The following is an 18,889-nucleotide window of genomic DNA, read 5'->3' as shown; positions in this document are numbered from 1 at the left end:
GAATGTGTGATTTGCCTTGGCCCATTTTGTGCTGCCTCCTTTCTTTCAGCTGTGGCCAGGGGCTGACAGCTCAGGGAGAGTCACCAATGGGTATGGAAGCAATATCCCTTTTCAGTTGTTACTTTGCAGCTTGCAATACTATACTGTCTCTAAGAGCAGACCCAGTATTTAAATGAGTTGCCATCACATCAAGTTGCTGTGAGTTCCACAGGTTGTTTATGCATTGTGCAAAAAGGGCTTTCTTTACTAGTATGCTATTCCTCTAGCCCAGGCATAGGCAAACTCGGCCCTCCAGATGTTTTGGCACTACAATTCCCATCATCCCTGACCACTGGTCCTGTTAGCTAGGGATGATGGGAGTTGTAGTCCCAAAACATCTGGAGGGCTGAGTTTGCCTATGCCTGCTCTAGCCTTTCCTAGTGGATCCAATGTAGCCACCGATCTGTTGGATTTTCACTGCCAATCATCTCTTTCCTCTCATCTGCTCCTTTCTTGCTGGTTGTCCAAATGGTACCCTAGAACCCAGTTCAGTTGTATAATGTGGAACAGTCTCTGGTCTGCTGGGGAGAAGCAGCTTCCAAATTGTTTCCAGTGGGCAATTCAGCCTTGCAGACCCCTCCTCCTTTGTTCTTTCGGCTGTAGCCAGTAACAAATGCGCTGATTAGCATAACATTTCATCCACTCGCCCATTTCATCCACCAAAGGCCACCAGCATGTTGGCCGAAAATAGATCCCAGATTGAATTAATAACCACTGTTTGTTTGTTTGTTGTGGCAATGGCAAAAAACAGAGTGGGGGAAATATCCAAAGACGTCCAAAATTAATTCAGAGAAAACTTGATCATTCCTTTCCCTATCCCACTTCCATCCTTGTGCATGGCAACAGGACTAGAAAATCTGTTTTCATTTTAGCTATCAATTTAGCAGTAAATCGAATTAAATGCCAAAATGTTTGAAAACCGAGTTGTATTTCATTCCAGCTGAATCACTGATTTGAGTGGGGGGAGGATGTCTTAAATGCTCAGCATTTTTATGATTAAAACACCCCAATAGTCTCTCTTTTAAAATGAAACATGCTTGGAAGAGACTTACTGTTGTTAAATATTAATCAAATCTTTACCCAGTTACGACTGAAGGGATTGTGTTAGGTAGACATGTCAGAGAGTGGATAATGGAGGTTGCATGGATACTGCCATTCTATAGGCTAGTCACTAGGTGGCACTAGACTTAGTTTTAGCTAGGTGGAGTCTTACTGTTACTGTTCTTGTTGGAGAGAGATAATAAAGTTATTGTCAAGTTTCCTTACTGATGTGTCCTCAAAGTCTTCTGTGACAGAGATGGGAAGGAGAAGGGAGATGAGTTTTGAAATTTGTTTAGCCTAGGGCATTTGCACTCATATAGTCATACTGAAACCTCCTTTTCAGTACTGTATACTATTAGTCTTCAACAGGTGGGTTGGTACCTGCTTTTGGTTCATAACCTGCCTTAAGCATTCAGATATATGGTGAAAAAGACATAATATTTGAGTTTAAGGTTAGTTCCAGCTCTGAAAAATGATCACAGAGAAGGAATTGTCCTTGTGGTCTTCTGATTTCTCATTGATTGCTACTTTTTCATAGTTTAGCATTGTCAATGGCTTGTGTCTACCTTAAATAACTGGGATATAGACAGATTGAATCACACAGGGTATAAAAAATGGCATTGCCTATCTGTATGAGCGATCAACAGTGAATCCACAGTGATATCCACATTGTAATCCAAGCTTCTAAGAAAGGCTTATACTGTATATAATTTTGTGACTTGTGCTAGCTATCAAAACTGCTGAAATCTGATCCTTCTCATCACATTTGGGTCACATGTTATGATTCTGATAATTCAAAATGCTGATCAAAACACTGAGCTGACAGATGTGCTGAAATCTGCCATTATTTTTCGTAGATTTTCCCAGTGTGCATTCCGAACCATAAAGACAAGAGCAAAGGGCAGCCACAAACAAGAGGGAAGAGTCTGTTCAGAGGTGACTTGGACCTCTCCTGCCTGTTTCCTGCCTGACTTCCAGATCATTGTGTGGTATAGCAATGCCATTTTTAGAATGGGAGGAATGAAGGAGAAATTTAATTTGGTTCATATTTAAAGGTGACCTTACCTAATTTGCACTTTTCAAAACAATAAGTGAACTGAAATACAGCCATCCTTCAAAATTCACCCTTCTCAAAATTTGGCAGTGCAGTTCTCCAGCCATGTAATGGGTACAAGAATGCAAATACTAGGGTAAGGTGTGCATATACATGCATAAATGAGTGTAAGTAACACACAAACATGTATTGTGGGGAAATTGCTTTGCAAAAACATGTATATAGGTAGGCAAAATTGCATGCCAATTTGTGTATACCAGGAGAAATTCACACTACAATGCTGAAGAATTTTCATGATGACTTCTTTTAAAATTGCCTACACAACAGGTTCTTAAACTGCCAAAATGTTTTATTTAGCCCCTTGTGTTTAGGAATTAAGAAACCCTTTCCTTGGGAAAAACTTGCACTTCTTAGCATCAACTTGCTGAGGGTATTAACCCCTTACCTCTGCTGTGGTTCCAGTCTTGATTGGGAAGGTGAGAGTTTGCATAAGGAAAATAAGTTCCTATAGAAGTGAACAGGAATTTCCCTTCAATGCGAATTGCAGGTGCAAGCCTCACAATCTAGATTGGGTCCTCAGTGGAAAGTTAAGGATATGCCCCACGCCGATAGTCCGGTCTGAATTGGGCTTTTTGTGCATGCACAGACACAATTCTGCAGATTCAGACACAGCTACATAGCTAATGTAATGTGTAATACAGCCCTGAGGGAAGGGTAAGACGATGTACTACAGTGGTACCTCGCAAGACGAATGCCTCGCAAGACAAAAAACTCGCTAGACGAAAGGTTTTTCCGTTTTCGATTTGCCTCGCAAGACGAAATTTCCCTATGGGCTTGCTTCGCAAGACGAAAACGTCTCGCGGCTTTGTTTCCTTTGTCTAAAAACAAAGACATGTTTTGTTTATAAAGTTAATTTATTTTCCCTTCAATTTTTGAACTGCTCTTTACAGTATGCGTGACTTTAAAGAGCAGTTAATAAACTGTTGTTGTACCAAATTTGGCTTTGTTTGGACTTTTTTTGACCATAGGAACGCATTAATTGATTTTCAATGCATTCCTATGGGATTTCGTGATTCGCAAGACGAAAAATTCGCTAGACGACAAAACTTGCGGAACGAATTAATTTCGTCTTGCGGGGCACCACTGTACATGCAAGTGCCCAAAAAGCACATATATCCTTTTGCATTAAAAGGGGAGGATATCTTTGGCCCATCTCGTTAATGCCGTTATCAGTATTATAAGAGCTATTTTTCACTATGAACACTTCCCTTGTTCTCTTAGAATGGCAACGGTGCCCACCGGGGAATTCTGACTGAAATAAAGCCCTGATTATAAAGTATAAAAAGGTACCCAGAGCCAGTGCTCTTAGAATACAGTCTGAATTCTGCCGTTCAGATTAGAATCCTGCTGAGAATCTTGCCCTCCCTTTTGAAATAATGCCCTTGGATGACGAACAGCTGACACTGCTGCTTATGTCCGTGCTTGGACTGAGGTTGTGTTACTGTGCTGAGAAAACATCGCCTCCTCAGACCAGTGCTGGGACATTTATATGTGAACATAGGAAGCTGCCTCATACTGAGTCAGATCATGGCTCCGTCTCCCTCAGGGCTGGCTACACTGATCGGCAGCAGTGGCCCAGGGTCTCCCACAGCCCTGCCTGGGGATTCTGAGTTTTGATCCTGCAACCTTCTGCATGCAAAGCGCGTGCTCTGGCACTGAGCTGTGGCCCTTCCTCCTGTGCTGGGAGCTGGTAGGATTTGGCCACTGCTTTTACCTCTGCAATCTTGAAAACAGGACTGCGTGAGAACCTGAAACTTAAAAAACAAAACCCACTACACGTTCCCTTTGTTTATAAACCACTGCACATTTTTTATATACGGCCAGGATTAAGAATCCTTCCCTGATAACACAATGGCTGTCTCTCAATCTGCCCAGTTTTTCCAGTGTCTCTAGGGCACAGAGGTCGGGCTGAAAAATCTTTCCGTGACATGATGGCATTACCAGTCTCTCCCCCCCACCATTTCCTAGTGGGAGGAGCGCACTCCTACACAGCACATTTCCTCTGTGTTGTGGTCCTCACGAGGCAGAGAGCTGCACTTCTAAATGGTTTCTTGTGTAAGCTCTTTCATGCTTCTCGCCTTGGAGCCTTCTTTTAGATTCTGAGCCAAGAGGTCAGGAAATGCTCGGCGCTACGGCTTCTCTTTCTGTATATGTTTCTATGTGGTTCTCCACAGATCCATGGAACACATTCCCGTCTCTCTCTCTCTCTCTCTCTCTCTCTCTCTCTCTCTCTCTCTCTCCCTCTTTCTTTTTCTCCCTTCCTCACACTAATTTTTTGGCTCGGAATATTCCCGACTTTCATTGTTTGCATGTGGAAAAATGAAAACTTGATAAACGGGAAGATCTTTCTCTTCACATTTTTAGTCCTTTTTCCAAAGTATCCCTGCTCTGCGCACTGTCTCTCAATCCAACACTTTAAAAAGGAAAACCAAGGGGGGAAAGCTTCTTCCTGGGTTTACACATATACTTTGAAAAATTATTCTGCTGATGGAATCGGCAAGCTTTCATGACTTTTAGGTTTGGCCAAGCTGTTAATGCATTTATTGCTTTTGGCATCAGGTGACTGGAATGGTTAGTTGCTTTGAATTCCCTCCCTCCCCATCACTTTCTCTTTCTCCCACTCTCTTTAAAAGATCACTGTTTTTCCTCCCCTTTGCAATTCCCTTTCCTTGCTAATAGCACAGAGTGACAGCCACTGATTAGAGAAGCTTCAGGAAAGGCCACTAAGAACCTGGCAGTCACAGGCATCACATCAAAACTAAGACAGACGAACACTCTCAAGATCCTTTCTCCGGGTGGCGGGCTGTTACCCCTCCCTGCGCTTTCCAGATGAAATTCACCTTTCTTTTCTCACTCCCTGACCTTGAGATTTCAGTAAAAAGCTTGAGAAATAATTTTCCCACCTTAACATCGCGGTTCAGCTTCTCCCCTACCCACCCCAGTTCAGCTGCAGCTTATTTGATGAGAATCAATACAATACTGTAGTTCCACAAAAGGGTGTACATCAGGCACAGACACTGTAGAAGTGGTCTTTGGCGTCGTCCTCACTGAGGCCATAAATTGGTGCCTGGGCTGTACCACTTTGGACCACAGCTGGGTTTTGCTCATTGGAGTGACACTAGGCAAAACAAAAACAAAAAAAAAACACCCCTCCACATAGAATATTAATGTGGCACATACAATGTTATGGCCAAAAGCCTTCTCCCCCTGAAATCTAGTTTTCTGTGTTGGGGGATTTTGAGAAGCACTCAATCATTAGAGACTCCATCTGCAACCGTACAACCCAGAACACAGGTTAACCGCCTCTGTGAGAACTAGGCCTCTGAAGGCACAGAGAGACTTGGGTGTTGGGTTATATCCACGCCATATGCTTAAAGTACTCCTACATACCCTCCAAGTGTACTGATTTTCCAGGGACGGTCCCGGAATTAGGAAAGCCATCCTGGCTTCTGATTAGAATGTCTGCATTCCCGCCCACCAGCGCTGCGGCCGCCGCACTCAGGAAGGAGGACAGTGGCAGCTGCAGGTGGTGTGAGAGAGCATCCCGTTGCCTCCCCATCGTCACCACTGTCGGCCTCCTCCCTTGGGCAGCTCATAGCAGATGCTGGAGAGCAGGTGAGGAGGAGGAGAGGGTGCCACCGCCCAAACCCAGCCCTGCATGATGTGCCGGCTCTGATGGGAAGGCAGAGGGCAGGGCTGCCCTGGGAGGGAAGACGGGGGGAGCAGAGCGCAAGGAGTCTGGATTTTTTTTTTTAAAAAAAAACGTTTTGTGCATCCATGTCTAATCTTTTCCCTTTCCAAAATTTATTATTGGTGTGTGTGTCCCAAAATAAAATTGGGATTAAGTATGTGCTGTGTCCCATTGGTGAAGCGGTGATGGTACTTGCCCTTCTGACAGGAAATGCTGTGCTGGGGGCACAAAAAATGGGGGGAGGTCAATGAAGGTTGGGGTGAGTGAGAAATGTCCCTATTTTCACCTGAGGAACATTGCTGCTTTAACAGCCATGGCTCCTCCCTGCAAAGAATCCTGGGAACTGTGTTTTGTTAAGGGTGCTGGGAATTGTAGCTCCGTGAGAGTTAAACTACAGTTCCCAGGATTTTGTGGGGGAAGTATAAATGTGCTATGAACGTATGCTGTGGGTGTGACCTTAGAAGTAAATGTGAAATTCAAAGCAAGTTCTCGTCCCAAGGTTCTTCCTAACTTTGAAGTTAAACTACATACCCTAGAATCAAAATGAAACCCTCCTCCTTTGCTTCCCTGTATCTTCCACTGAGGTCTCGTTGCAAGGAACACCTTTCAAACTGTGTGTTTGTATCTCCCCTCCCTGTTCCTCCTCAAATGCAAAATCTGTGTTTGGATTTTAGCCACCTGGTTATGCTTAGTTCCTTATTTAAAAATAGTTCTCCAAAATAGATTCAGACATTACACTGTTAAAAACAATTTTCGCTCTAGGTATTGAATGTCATACTGGGTTTGTAGTAATAACTGATAGATATCTTGAATAATCTTCAGTTTGGACTGTGACTACAAAGCTCTGTCAATCATTGGGTTTAACCTTAAACACAGATGATTTGAATTCACATTAGCAGCATGAGGAAGCCAAGAAAATGGAAGGGTGCTGTTTGCAGAAAAGATGATAGGGTTACCTCTGCTGCTAGCTTTTCCTGCTACTTGCCTGAGATACTAAATCAAGGTGAAGTTTATGGAAAAAAACCCCAAGAAGTGGGGGGTTCTAATGCCTCATTCCTGCTGGGATTTTCCTATTATAAATCTGCTGTCAGAAATGAGTGTTTCGCTTGTGGCTTAATTTTATGCAGGCCCAAACACCTTGGCTCAACACGTTCTGCCAGAGACCGTCTTGACTGTCTTAATGCGACGGGGTCCTCATTACCTGCGACACGGGAAGAAGGAAACGGTACACACACTCTTTTGTCGCTGCCCATTGCTTCATGAGCAGCCCAATGCAAACTGAAGGAGGACGTAAATTTGCAAGGTGGCATGCGCGCAGCGGTGAACATTGAAAGAGCATTACTCGCATGAATTAGCCAACTCAGAGCAATTTCATCCCCCCCCCCCGTTTTGAGCTGAAAGTTCTCAATGGCTCAGCACTAACGTTTACTGAAACTAAAGCATCTTGCTGAAACCATTCAAAGGACAGTGTACCTATTGATTTCTCTCTCTCTCTCTCTCTCTCTCTCTCTCTGGCTACTCCGTTACACACAAGTCTCAAACAGAAGCTGCGCTCGTATTTCCTAGAGTTATAGAGACACTCTATATTCATGGGCTGAATCGGACAGCCTCCTTTTGCAATGTGCTTCTTGCTTTGTTGTGTGACTTTGAGATCACCATTCCTTCTCTATGAGTCAGTTCCAAGAGAAATGCTTCCAGACTCCAGTGCTAAATGCTAGCGGGCAGGAACACATTCATGTACTACAAAGCAGTCATACAAGCTCAGGGCCCGTCGGATGCTTAGTCTAAAGTGTGAGGTGCAAGAGAGCTCGAAGCCGTGCCCTCTGCCCTGGAAGCTTCCACCCTTTGACTCAGATGACTGTGAGGGCTGTCCACAGCTCTGGGAAGGGCACCACACACATGCTCAAAAGCATCCCCATCAGCATTCCCGGGTCTAAAAGTCTGCTGCCCTAAGATGCATCAGTTTGCACAACTGATTCTTTAAGTGGGGAAAAGCTTCAAGCCAAGCCACGCGTCCCAAGTTGTCTGGAAAAGCAAGGGCAAACACGACTCAGCGCAGATAGGGGTAAAAGCAGAGATCTCCTGATAAATAAATAGCCAGGTTTCCTATATTCTCTATGTGTATTGTCCCCTGTGTTGATTGTGTGACGACAGCTACGATGACTAGTGAACGAATGGCATGGTGATTGGTGGAGTTGGAAACATGACAAAATATTGTATGATCCTGAAGCTGATGAGCTTTGGCCCCTCTTATTTTAAAACTTGGGCCGTTGAAAACCATCCAGCTGGCTCTAGGAAGCATTTGGCCTGACAACAGTCCTCCATCTTTGTGTTCCGCCAATTGGCACGTGCTGATTGGCATTGCAACAAAAGGCACGTGGGCACTGAGCTGATTGGCCGTCAAATACATCTGGTAAGAATTTGAGAAAATGCTACATCTTGGAGTACAGGGTCTGAGGTCAAGAGCACAATGATGTGAGAATTCTCAGGTTTGTGTAAGTTCAGGCACGCAGGGCTGTCGTTCAGTGGTAGTACATCTGCTTTGCATGCAGAAGGTCCCAGATTCAATCCCTGGCATCTCCAGGTAGGGCTGGGAGAGACTGTCTTGCCTGATATTATGGAGAGCTGCTGCCAGTCAGTACAGTGGTACCTCGGGTTACATACGCTTCAGGTTACATACGCTTCAGGTTACACACTCCGCTAACCCAGAAATAGTGCTTCAGGTTAAGAACTTTGCTTCAGGATAAGAACAGAAATTGTGCTCCGGTGGTGCAGCGGCAGCAGGATGCCCCATTAGCTATAGTGGTGCTTCAGGTTAAGAACAGTTACAGGTTAAGAACGGACCTCCGGAATGAATTAAGTACTTAACCCGAAGTACCACTGTATAGACAATTCTGAACTAGATGGACAAATATTCTGCATCCCTTGTTCCTATAAGCATGTGGCGGCGATTAGTGCAAGGATGGAGACTCTGCAGCACTTGGTCCTGATGTGGTTTCACGGCAACACATATTCAGCATTATTGAAATGGCATGTTGCTCATCCCTAGTGCCTCACCACTACCCAAGTCTCAGTGAATACTGTGTAAGTAATGTGAAGTGCCTAACCTTGAGGTTTTATTACAACCAAGTGACATAAATGCTGTGAAATATGAATAATAAATAACAATGGGCCCCTAATGAAAGGACAGGATGCTGACAACCTTCTGATGCACTGATATGCATAACTGCAGCCCCATTAAAAAGAACTTTCTAGGCTGGTGGCTGGTGACTCCTGAGCAGGTGGAAGTATAGGAGAGCTTCCTGTTTCTGGAAGGCTTCCTGTTTCTCTGCTCAAGCAATTAGGTTTATCTGAGTTTCTTTATAAACACAATCTGTGCCTGATCAGCTTTAATAGGTTTATTTGCATTTTCAGCTCGGGTTTAATGAACACTTTAAAAACATTTCTAGAAGAAAGGTATATGGCTGGTCTAAGCTGGCGATAGCCAAAGGATGCTGAATGTGGAGACTCTTGCTGCAACCAAGCAAAATTCACTTGGGTCAAGGAAAATTAGTTTCTGGGGTTAGACAGATTCCTTCCATAACAAATACAGACTGCCCTCCATGTTTAATTAGTAGGAAAATAATTATATTGCAGCATTATCCCAAACGGAATAGTTGGACCAGTACAACAACTTGTAGCCAGGGAGGCCGTGAAGATGGCTTTGCCAGCCCCAGGGCATCATGAGATGCCAGAAGAAAAAATCATAAACAAAAAGTTCAGAGGCATTTCCCTTTGCCATTTGGCTGCGATACTCCATCATTTGTCACAAAATGGAAAAATAAGACCTGCCTTTCTAGGGCAGTGGCTGAGTGCAATGAAAACAACGCTGACTTGCAAACACAAAATCAGCGCTCAGTGGTGAAGCTAAAAAACCAAGAGATGGAAATGAGAAATACTACACCAGGAGGCCTGAGAATCCACAAGCCAGAAATAGCACATACGGTAACCTTTAGAGAGTAATGTTTAGCAAATTTAACTTTGTGAGAGACTGAACAAGGCAGCGCATGGCAAATGTTTCAGTAAACTGTTTGCAAATAGACTGGCTTGTTTTGCACTCTGCATCCAGAGATCCCAAATATTGCATTGGGGAAACAAATTCTGCACTCAGAGGAAATTGTGGAAATTTATGAACTATATGTAAACATGGTTTGGGGGGTTGTTTGTTTTGTTTTTGCATAAATATGTTCCACCTTGCAACCTCATTCTGAAGTACTTGGTGTGTTTTTTACAGGCTTTGGGGTGGTGCCAAATAGGGTTGGGGAAGAAAGTGGTTTTAGTTCACATTGAAAGGCAAACTTACCTTATTTGCACTTTCCAAAACAATATGTGAAACAAAACACAGCCACCCTTCAAAATGTGGACTTCTTTGAATTTCACAGTGTACTTTTCTAGCCCCGTGATGTGTGCCAAAATGCATATACTAGGGTAAGGTGTGCATAAGAATGAGCTATCTCTCTGCTTGAAGCTCTGGATCGCATCATGACTTAGTTTTACTTAGAATAAATCCATGGAAATCCTTGGAACTTCAGTTAATCATGATAAATCCCATTCAGTTCAGTGGATCTACCCGAAGCATGTCTACAGCTGCAATCCTACCTCTCCTTACTAGAAGTAAGCCCCACTGAATTCAGTGGGATTTACTACTGAGAAGACATTATTAGAACTGCACTGTTAGTCTAGATCCAGCCATATATATTCTCAACTGTTTCCTGAATTTCCCACAGAGCACACCTGAAATAGCACTGCTCCAAGAGCATTATGGGAACTGTGGGGTCTGTTTTTTAAATGTCCCATTTTATCACTGAGGGTAACGTAGAGGGGCATCGTATATGTACCAGCCTGAATTTTGTGCAGATAAAAATATAATAAATAGCACCGTGTCTCAGGTCAAGCAAGATGATGAAGGTCTTTAGAATGGGTGTGTTGGCCACCAGATGGGTTTAACTTGGGGCCCAAATTGAGATTCCAGGCTGCACCGAGCTGGAGGCTTCCATGAGGCCTGTATTTTTCTTGAAGATGGAGACCCAGTGAAGTGTACTGGTTAGGCTGTTAAATCAGGACCTGGGAGACCAGGGTTCAAATTCCCATTCAGCCATGAAGCTCAGCAGGTGACCTTAAGCCAGTCACACTCTCCTGGCCTAACCTACTTCACAGGGTTGTTGTGAGGATAAAATGGGGAGGGAGGGGAGAACTGAATATGCCACTTTGAGCTTTATGGAGGAAACGTTGGATATAATTGTAATAATGAATAAATGAAAAACCTCCCAAAAGACACTTGCTTTTGTGGAAGCTAAGGAGCACCCATTTTCTCCCTTCCCACTTCTAGCCTTTGCAAAAGCCACTCTCTCCTAACTTTCCATGGCTTCTTGGTCTTGGAGCATGTAACCAGCTCCACTTTTGCCCTCCTAACCCACCAAACACAGCCCTAATTCACAGCGCAAGATCCATAGTTTGTTTCGATTTACTAACATACCATTGTTTTAAAGGTGTGTTATTAATAAGGGAGGGGGATCATTTGTAATTATACAGATTGAAACATGGTGCTGTCAGTCTAATTCAGCATGGCTCTTGATACATAAACCCATACACAGGAGTTATGATCTCTTAACTAGCCTCAGAGGTGCAAATCCAAGGAGGTGTAAATCTCAAACTCCAGGGAGCAACAGATGCCATAGCTGTTGAGCTGGTAGTGCATATATCAGCAATGAGGGGGGTCTGCTTTACATAAATCTTAGACGAATATTTAGCCGCTTAGTAAACTGGTTGAACAACGAGAGCGCAACTACATAAAAACGAAAACCACATGTCCCAATGAAAATACTTTTTTTATTTTTAACGGTGGGGGTTGGGGAGGGGGAAATAACTGTAGCTGATGGTATGCATACCACCAGAAGAAGCAAGAAAACTGTTTTCAAGGAATTTGTAAGAGGGATGTAATTTTGATAATTAATGTTCTTTCCCCTTTATGTTCTCATTTTTCTCCTGTAGTGTAACTGAATTGGAAGAGGGCATTTTAGTGCTGAAGTGATACTTATCTCAAATGTTAGGCTGGTGGGGACACAGTTAAAATTCAGATATAGTAAGTGGATTAAGGCAGCCTTACATTTTATGCCTTATGGGAAGCCATTGGTGTCATTCTGTTGTTGAAACGGGAAGCTGAACGGCAGACACATGTAACTGCGAACCTATGCATTTTCCGTGAAGGAACTTGATTGATTGGTAGCTCGCTTACATGTCCATGCTACATCCATGTCTTTTGTTCACACTTTATATGGTAGTAAGAGCAGCTGGTATGGTGAGTTGGTGCTGTGGAGCCCCCCTCCTGACACTGGAATCACTGCCACTTACCTGGATGGGGAAGGAGGTGGCGAGATTGGGGCTGGCAGGAGCACTGGGTTGACTGTGCTTGTGCAGCCCTGACCTTGCTAAGATCCTGCCCCATCCAGGTAAGGACACCATATTAGCCACTTCCATGTGATAATGAAGTGTCATTATAACACCCATGATCAGCGCCAAGCCTAATTTGGCCAAGTTTGCATGTAATACGAAAACAAACCATGGTTTAGGACAAAGGAGCAATCGTGGGTTTCCTGAACAAAGAGCTTAGGAGGCCCATTGTTTGTTTTTATTTTATTAAAGATTTTCTTGATTTACAAAAGTGTGTGCGATGTCTCTCTCTTGTATTCCCTCCCCCCCCCAATGTAACATTTTAACAAATCAGTTTCATTGGGAAGAAAAGGGGGAAAGAGGTGGAGGGGGGGAAAGATGGGTGGGGTTGGGGTTGGGTGGCGATGTTTCTATTTTTCTTAGTATATGTAGGGTTTAGTGTCAGCGTTGCTTGTGCAGGTTCTTTGCTGTTCACTTGTGTTCCTTTGGTGGTGAGAGAGGTTGGGGTTGGCCTAGAGTGTGGTTGTTCATTTGTGGTTGGCTGTGGCGGTCTTTGTTTTCATGTGTGAGTGCGGTGGGTGGGTGTTTTGGATCAGGTTAGCCATGTTGATTTGTATGCTGCTGGTGGATTTTTGTCATTGTCTTGTTGGGCTGTGTGTGTGATAAAGGGGAGCCATACTGGGGTGAAGGTGTCTTCTTCTATTTGTCCCCGTGTCAGTTTCAGTTTATTGGTTAATTTTTCTAGTAGGGCTGTTCCCATACTATTTGGTACCATTGATCCATGCTTACTCCTGTCAGGCCCATTGTTTGTTGACTTGGGTGAGTTCTATGAAATGTGTGTGGAATAATAGGAGTAGTTATAGGATTATAGAATCACAGAATCATAGATTTGTGGAGTTGGAAGGGATCCCGAGGGTCATCTAATCCAGCCCTCTGCAATGCGGGAATCTAAAGTTTCCATGACCATCCAGAAATCTTTGTGGGTAACTCCCAACATATTGCAGTAGATTGCACTGGAATAAGCTGCAATTTCTAAAGGTTGGTGGCAATTTAGAAAGCAGTAGAGGAAGTTGGTTTCTTCTTTTAGAGATGAAAACTTGGTTATAAATCCATCCCTTTGAAGTGAAAGGCAGACAGGTCTCTTAGAAGGATCTCTAGCATGTAGTTTAAATAGGAGCATTGTTCTGGCCCCCAGGGACCCTCCACATTTTGAACTGAAACATATTAAGGATTACTTAAAGCCAACTGATGGATAGTATATGCAGATATGGGAGACTCTTGGTAATGACTCAAAATCAAGTTATAAAAGAAGGTCTATTACCAATGCACACAAATATGCTTCACTTATGAGATCCAATCCCCATGGAAAATCGCAGCAGGGAGAGAAATAGTTCACGTGCCATGAAAAATATATGCATTTCAGACCTTCAACAAATTAGAACAATGGTCACAAGTTTGCTAACTTGAAAAAGCCAATCACATTTGATAAATGATTGCCAAGCAAGTAGATGGAAATGACTTTGGAATCCCCACCCCCCGCAAAAAAAACCCCAAACAGATTGTGTACAAACTATACATCAAATCAACTCAGACTTTCCTCTTGCAAACCTGCTTGGAAATAAGTTCTAATGAACCAGAAGACTTTCTGTCAGATAAAGGAGGTAATTTCTTTTAGGAGGTAATTTAATTATTGTTTGATACTAATGTTATGTATCTGATGTTAGCTGCCCTGCGCCCGACTTCGGCCGGGGAGGGTGGGATATAAATAAAAGTTTTTTATTATTATTAAAAGTACCAATATTATTATTAATAGCAATACCTTCATTTTCAGTATGCAAGTGACTTTAATCTATTTGACAGGAAGTACAGTATATCATCATACGATGTTGCCACAGCTTAGTAGACCAACGGATGTGAATATGGTGAGGGCAAAGGCCTTCCATGGCCCTCCCTTCCATACACACATGTTCTGGATATGTGTGGAAAGTCAGGCCCGATTCTTGTGTTAACTGGTCACATGGTTGAGACCTGCAGCTCACTGCTTGCGAGAATTTCCTGCTTTTATAGCTACTATCCACACTACTGCCATGCATGCATGCAAGAAGGCTGTGAGTTATATATGAACATATGATGTTGCTGGCTGTAGAATCAGAATTTTGGTCCATCTGCACCGCTACTCTCTCTACTTAGGCCACCCAGTGTCCACCCACCCAGTAGACCAGGCATAGGCAAACTTGGCCCTCCAGACGTTTTTGGGACTACAACTCCCATCATCCCTAGCTAACAGGACCAGTGGTCAGGGATGATGGGAACTGTAGTCTCAAAACATCTGGAGGGCCGAGTTTGCCTATACCTGCAGTAGACTTTCAATTTGTGATTGTTTTGAACTGGGCACGTCAGGGGATTGTTTTGAACCTGGCATCTCCCACACGGAAAGCAATCCTGCTCCCCTCCCAAGCTGTGCCCTATGGGTGCTTCTAGCTGGTCAGTTTGATTTCTGCGGCTTTTTCTCATGTTGGGTGCTTTTCATCACCCTTGAGGAGCTGTACATTGACCTGGATGTTCAGGCCCTTTGTAGCTTAAGGCAAACGCAGCGCGACACAAATGACAGGAAAAGGAAGACTCCATGAGTGGGGTTTGGGAGAAGGAGAAGCAGGAGTGGAGAGATTTGCATAGGTCAAGAAAGGCCAGTGAAACATCTGTTAGTGGTAGCTGACATGTGTCAATTTTCAGCGCTCATTAAATTCGTATTAATGCTGAACTGTTCTTAAAGCTCCCAAATGCATCTCATGGCTGCCGCGTTCTCCAAATCGAGTGGTGATGACTTTTCAGAACTGTGCCATGCCTGTTTGCTTGCCAGTGGCATCTGACCTGGGGGTCAGGATTCTATTTAACCCTTCCTTGTAGGTCAAAAGACAAATTAATCTGGTGAGAATTGAATTGGAAATGAGGTGTTTAAATAACAGGTGTCCCATTAGTAGGGTAGCTGCCAAGCTGAAACGCGTATGCCTTTCTCTCCCCCTGCTGCTCCGCTTTGCTGGCTGCAAAGATGTCTCTGGGGAGAACAAGTCAAGCTTAAGTCATCCGAGATGGAAAGTTGCTGCAGGGAAGAGAATGGAACAGGTGACTAGCTCAAGAATATCTTGCAGATTTATGGCAGCCAACGTCTCTCATGCTTCTGCTTCAGCATATTTGCAAGCTATTTTTCTGGACTTTGGTGGGCAAATAACCGAACAAATGCAAGGACCACACTTGCCTCCAGAAAGCCTAGACGCACCCAAGAGCTCACACACAGAATTAATGAACTAACCCAGTGCGCGTCCACTCCAAATCAGATCATGCGTAGTTCACGGGAGTTTACTCCTTAAGTAAGTAGGATTGCGGCCTTAGGGTTATTTTCTTTGAACAGCAGACCACCATGCCGGCACACATCACAAACGGATTTTCTAACTTTGCAGAGCTTCAAAAATAATTTGCTGTGATGTGGCCTGGTGGGCTGTTGTTTGAGCAGTGTGACTCCAGAGACTCAACTGGGCATGAACAGGTAATTGTATAAGACACTCCAGAGTTTTTCAGAGGGCTCTTTTTCCTTTAGAGTTGGCTCACTCATGAGAATTCCATCGTCCTGCCCAAACCATTGCGTTTCTTTGTCTTCCCTGTTGTAGCCCCATTCCCCAGCCCCCAGAGCTGGTTTGCAGCCGTTTTTGAGTTTGCAGTGCAAGTGAACTGATTGTAGTCTCACCTGATTTAGAGGTGTGGTTTTTACAGAGTATGGAAGGGTTCCATTGCTTACATTACTTTCCAATGTGAAGGTGCTGCTGGTAACCAAGAGGAGGAGAGGGAGGCAGCAGGGAGGTTGGCACAGTGTGGGTGCAGCAGCAGAGCCAATCATATGCTCCTGCCACTGCACTTGCACTGCACTGACCTTCCTGCCACCTCCCCTGCTTTCGGTTATTGACCCTGACCTCCATGTTAGGAAGCCTGGTAAAACAATGCAACTCCCCCCTGCCAGCCACTGCTGTTACTGAGTAGGGCTAGGAGACAGCACTTTTGCATGGTTTCACTAAGCCTTTCCCATCCCCGTTCCTCATAAAATCTATTTAAAAACAAGTTCTGTTTTAATGCATATTTTAAAGTATATCTAACAAACGATTCCATTAAAAACAGCAAGCTTAAAACATACAATACAAATCTCAATAGGACAGCCGGCTAATAAAATTTAGCAAAACCCCAGCAGAAACCCCAGCAACAGCTTATGCAAGAAAAGCTTTCAATTAAAAGCCAAAACGAGTTTTTAAAATGTTCTTAAAAGCACGAACCAAAGGAGGGAGCCATTTCTTTGCTAAAAAGGTATTTCATAGGGTAGGAAACACCACTGAGAAGTCCCTATTCACGATAAAAAGTAGGAAAAAAACAGATAAATGAAATTTGAACGAGTGATACTTGTAGTCAAAGAGTTGTGAATAAAAGCACTATCTGCATTTTCTGCAGAATCAAATAATGCTACACTTTTGCTGTTGCTTGTCCATTTGTCTATTGTACAAAAGTAGCATTGAAGAAAACCTTGGTATATCCTGGAATTCTTAATTTTCACAATTTCTCCTCCTTTCTTTTCTCTTTCTCTTTAGAGGATGAAGACGATGAAGAATTGGTTGAACCAAAAGCACAGAATGACTCTGAGATAGAAACTCAAGAAAAGAAGCAAGACGTGAAGGAAGGTATGTAGATGTAGACATTATTGAAGCATCTACCAAAGACTGCCATGCGCAGTGTGCTAATACATGCCAAAGTTAACAGCAGGTGAAGTGGAAATTACTGTTTTCTAGGATTTGCTTTTAACATTGATATTGCATTGCTTGTGACTTCTGCAGACCTTTAGGGCTCTTATGTCTAAGAATAGATGTACAGTCCAGCCCTAAATATTTTTAGTTCAGCTAGACTTCTTTCCTAGTACACATGTTTAGGGTTGCAGCCAAAGAACGGTTACAGTTGACACATTTTTACTTGGACAGAAGTCAAGAGAGCCTGTGCAGAGTAGCGGTTAGTGTCAGATTAGGACTGAGAAGACCCAGGTTCGAATCTCCTTTCAGCCATGAAGCTCACTGAGTGATCTTAGACCAGTCATTGTCCCTCAACCTAGCCTTTCTCACAGGGTTCTTGGGAGGGTAAAAAGGGGGGGGGGAGAGAGAGAGAGAGTACCATGTAGACTAGCATCAGCTCTTTGGAGTAAAGACAGGATATAGATGTAATCATTGTTTTACTGAGTTCAGTAGGACTGACTCTCAAGGGTTCCCCAGTGGCGGTGACTTAGACATAGGGAGGTCAACTAAGCAGGGCAGCCCCCCCCTGTGTCATCCAGTTGTTTCCCCCCATGTATATGTTGGGGGCTGAATAGCTACAACGGAGAGCCTGCCCTCCTTGAGTAGGCTCTCCACGTAATTAAGAACCCTGGAAGATCAAGGTTCTAAATCTTATGGATGCCTATTTGAGAGGGGGAGGGGTGAGCTTCAGGAATGGGGAACGTGTGGCAGGGGGATATCCCAATGGACTCACCTCCATCCGCTCCCCCTCGCACAAGGGTAATTACATGTGGGTAGGTGGAAAGAATGAGTGAACAGGGCTCAAGGTGCACTGGAGATGGTCTGTAGTTCAGTAGGGTGCATGTTTTGCGTATAGAAAGCGGCGAGACGCAAAGGGCATCTCATTGACCACTGTGAGAGCAAGCTGCTGGATAAGATGGGCCATGGGCCTGATCCGGCAGGCGCTTCTTATGTTCTTATGCTCTTATGTTCCAAAGAAGGCAGGGCTCCTGTACCTTTGACAGTTTGATGGATCACAGGAAGCGGCTGTGTACTGACCATCGGTCCCATCTAGCTCAATATCATTTAAAGTGACTTGCAGTTTCTCTCTAGGGTTTCAGGCACCCAGGCATATGCAGAGATGCCAGGGATTGAACCTGAAAGCTTCTGCAGGCATAGCAGATGTTCCACCATTGAGCCATGGGCCTCCTTCAATAAATTCAGTAGGTGCCAGTTATGTAACACTTGCTATGACTTCCATTTCTACACAACTATGAATGTTGCAGAAGACCTTTCCTCTTCATCTCGCTGCCATAAAAAGCTTCAAGGTCCAAGTCCTGACATTTCCAAAGTGGTTTTTTTTTTAAGGTGACAGGTGATGTGAAAGACCCCCACCTGAGACCACAAAGAGCCATCAAGAGAGAGTGAAAACTATACTAGGGACAAAACTATACAGAGGGACAAATTGAACAGATATCAGGCAGTTTCCTGCATTCCCTACTTTAGCCTTCAACACTAGTGACTAGGGTGGAGGGGAACTAGTCAAATCCATCCATCTAAACTGACATTTAGCAAATTTCCCCCACTTTGTTACCAGCCGGCTAAGCAAGCAGGCTTAGGAAGCAGCAAGAACAATGCCGTTAAATACGGTATATCCACTGTTCAATTTTGGTTGAGATCTGTGTCATGTTTCCTCCTGTTGCCACATAAAAGCAGCCCTAATTTGGATATCTCTGGAAGGCGACATTGTGGATTATGCGCGAATACTTTTAAAAG

General features: G+C 43.9%; 1 protein-coding gene across 6 annotated transcripts in view; it reads left to right on the top strand.

The window, feature by feature from the left end:
• Positions 1 to 18,889, top strand: part of DYNC1I1 (dynein cytoplasmic 1 intermediate chain 1) — a 234,983-nt gene that overhangs the window by 112,765 nt on the left and 103,329 nt on the right. For all 6 annotated transcript variants that reach the window (XM_081164604.1, XM_081164609.1, XM_081164605.1 and 3 more), the window contains one exon: positions 16,943 to 17,032. In XM_081164604.1, the coding sequence (XP_081020730.1) occupies positions 16,943 to 17,032 (90 nt within the window). The remainder of the gene's footprint in view (positions 1 to 16,942; positions 17,033 to 18,889) is intronic.

This window comes from Podarcis bocagei (genome assembly GCF_964188305.1).
Source record: "Podarcis bocagei genome assembly, chromosome: 12".
NCBI lineage: Eukaryota > Metazoa > Chordata > Lepidosauria > Squamata > Lacertidae > Podarcis > Podarcis bocagei.
This window is presented reverse-complemented; position numbering and strand designations above follow the sequence as displayed.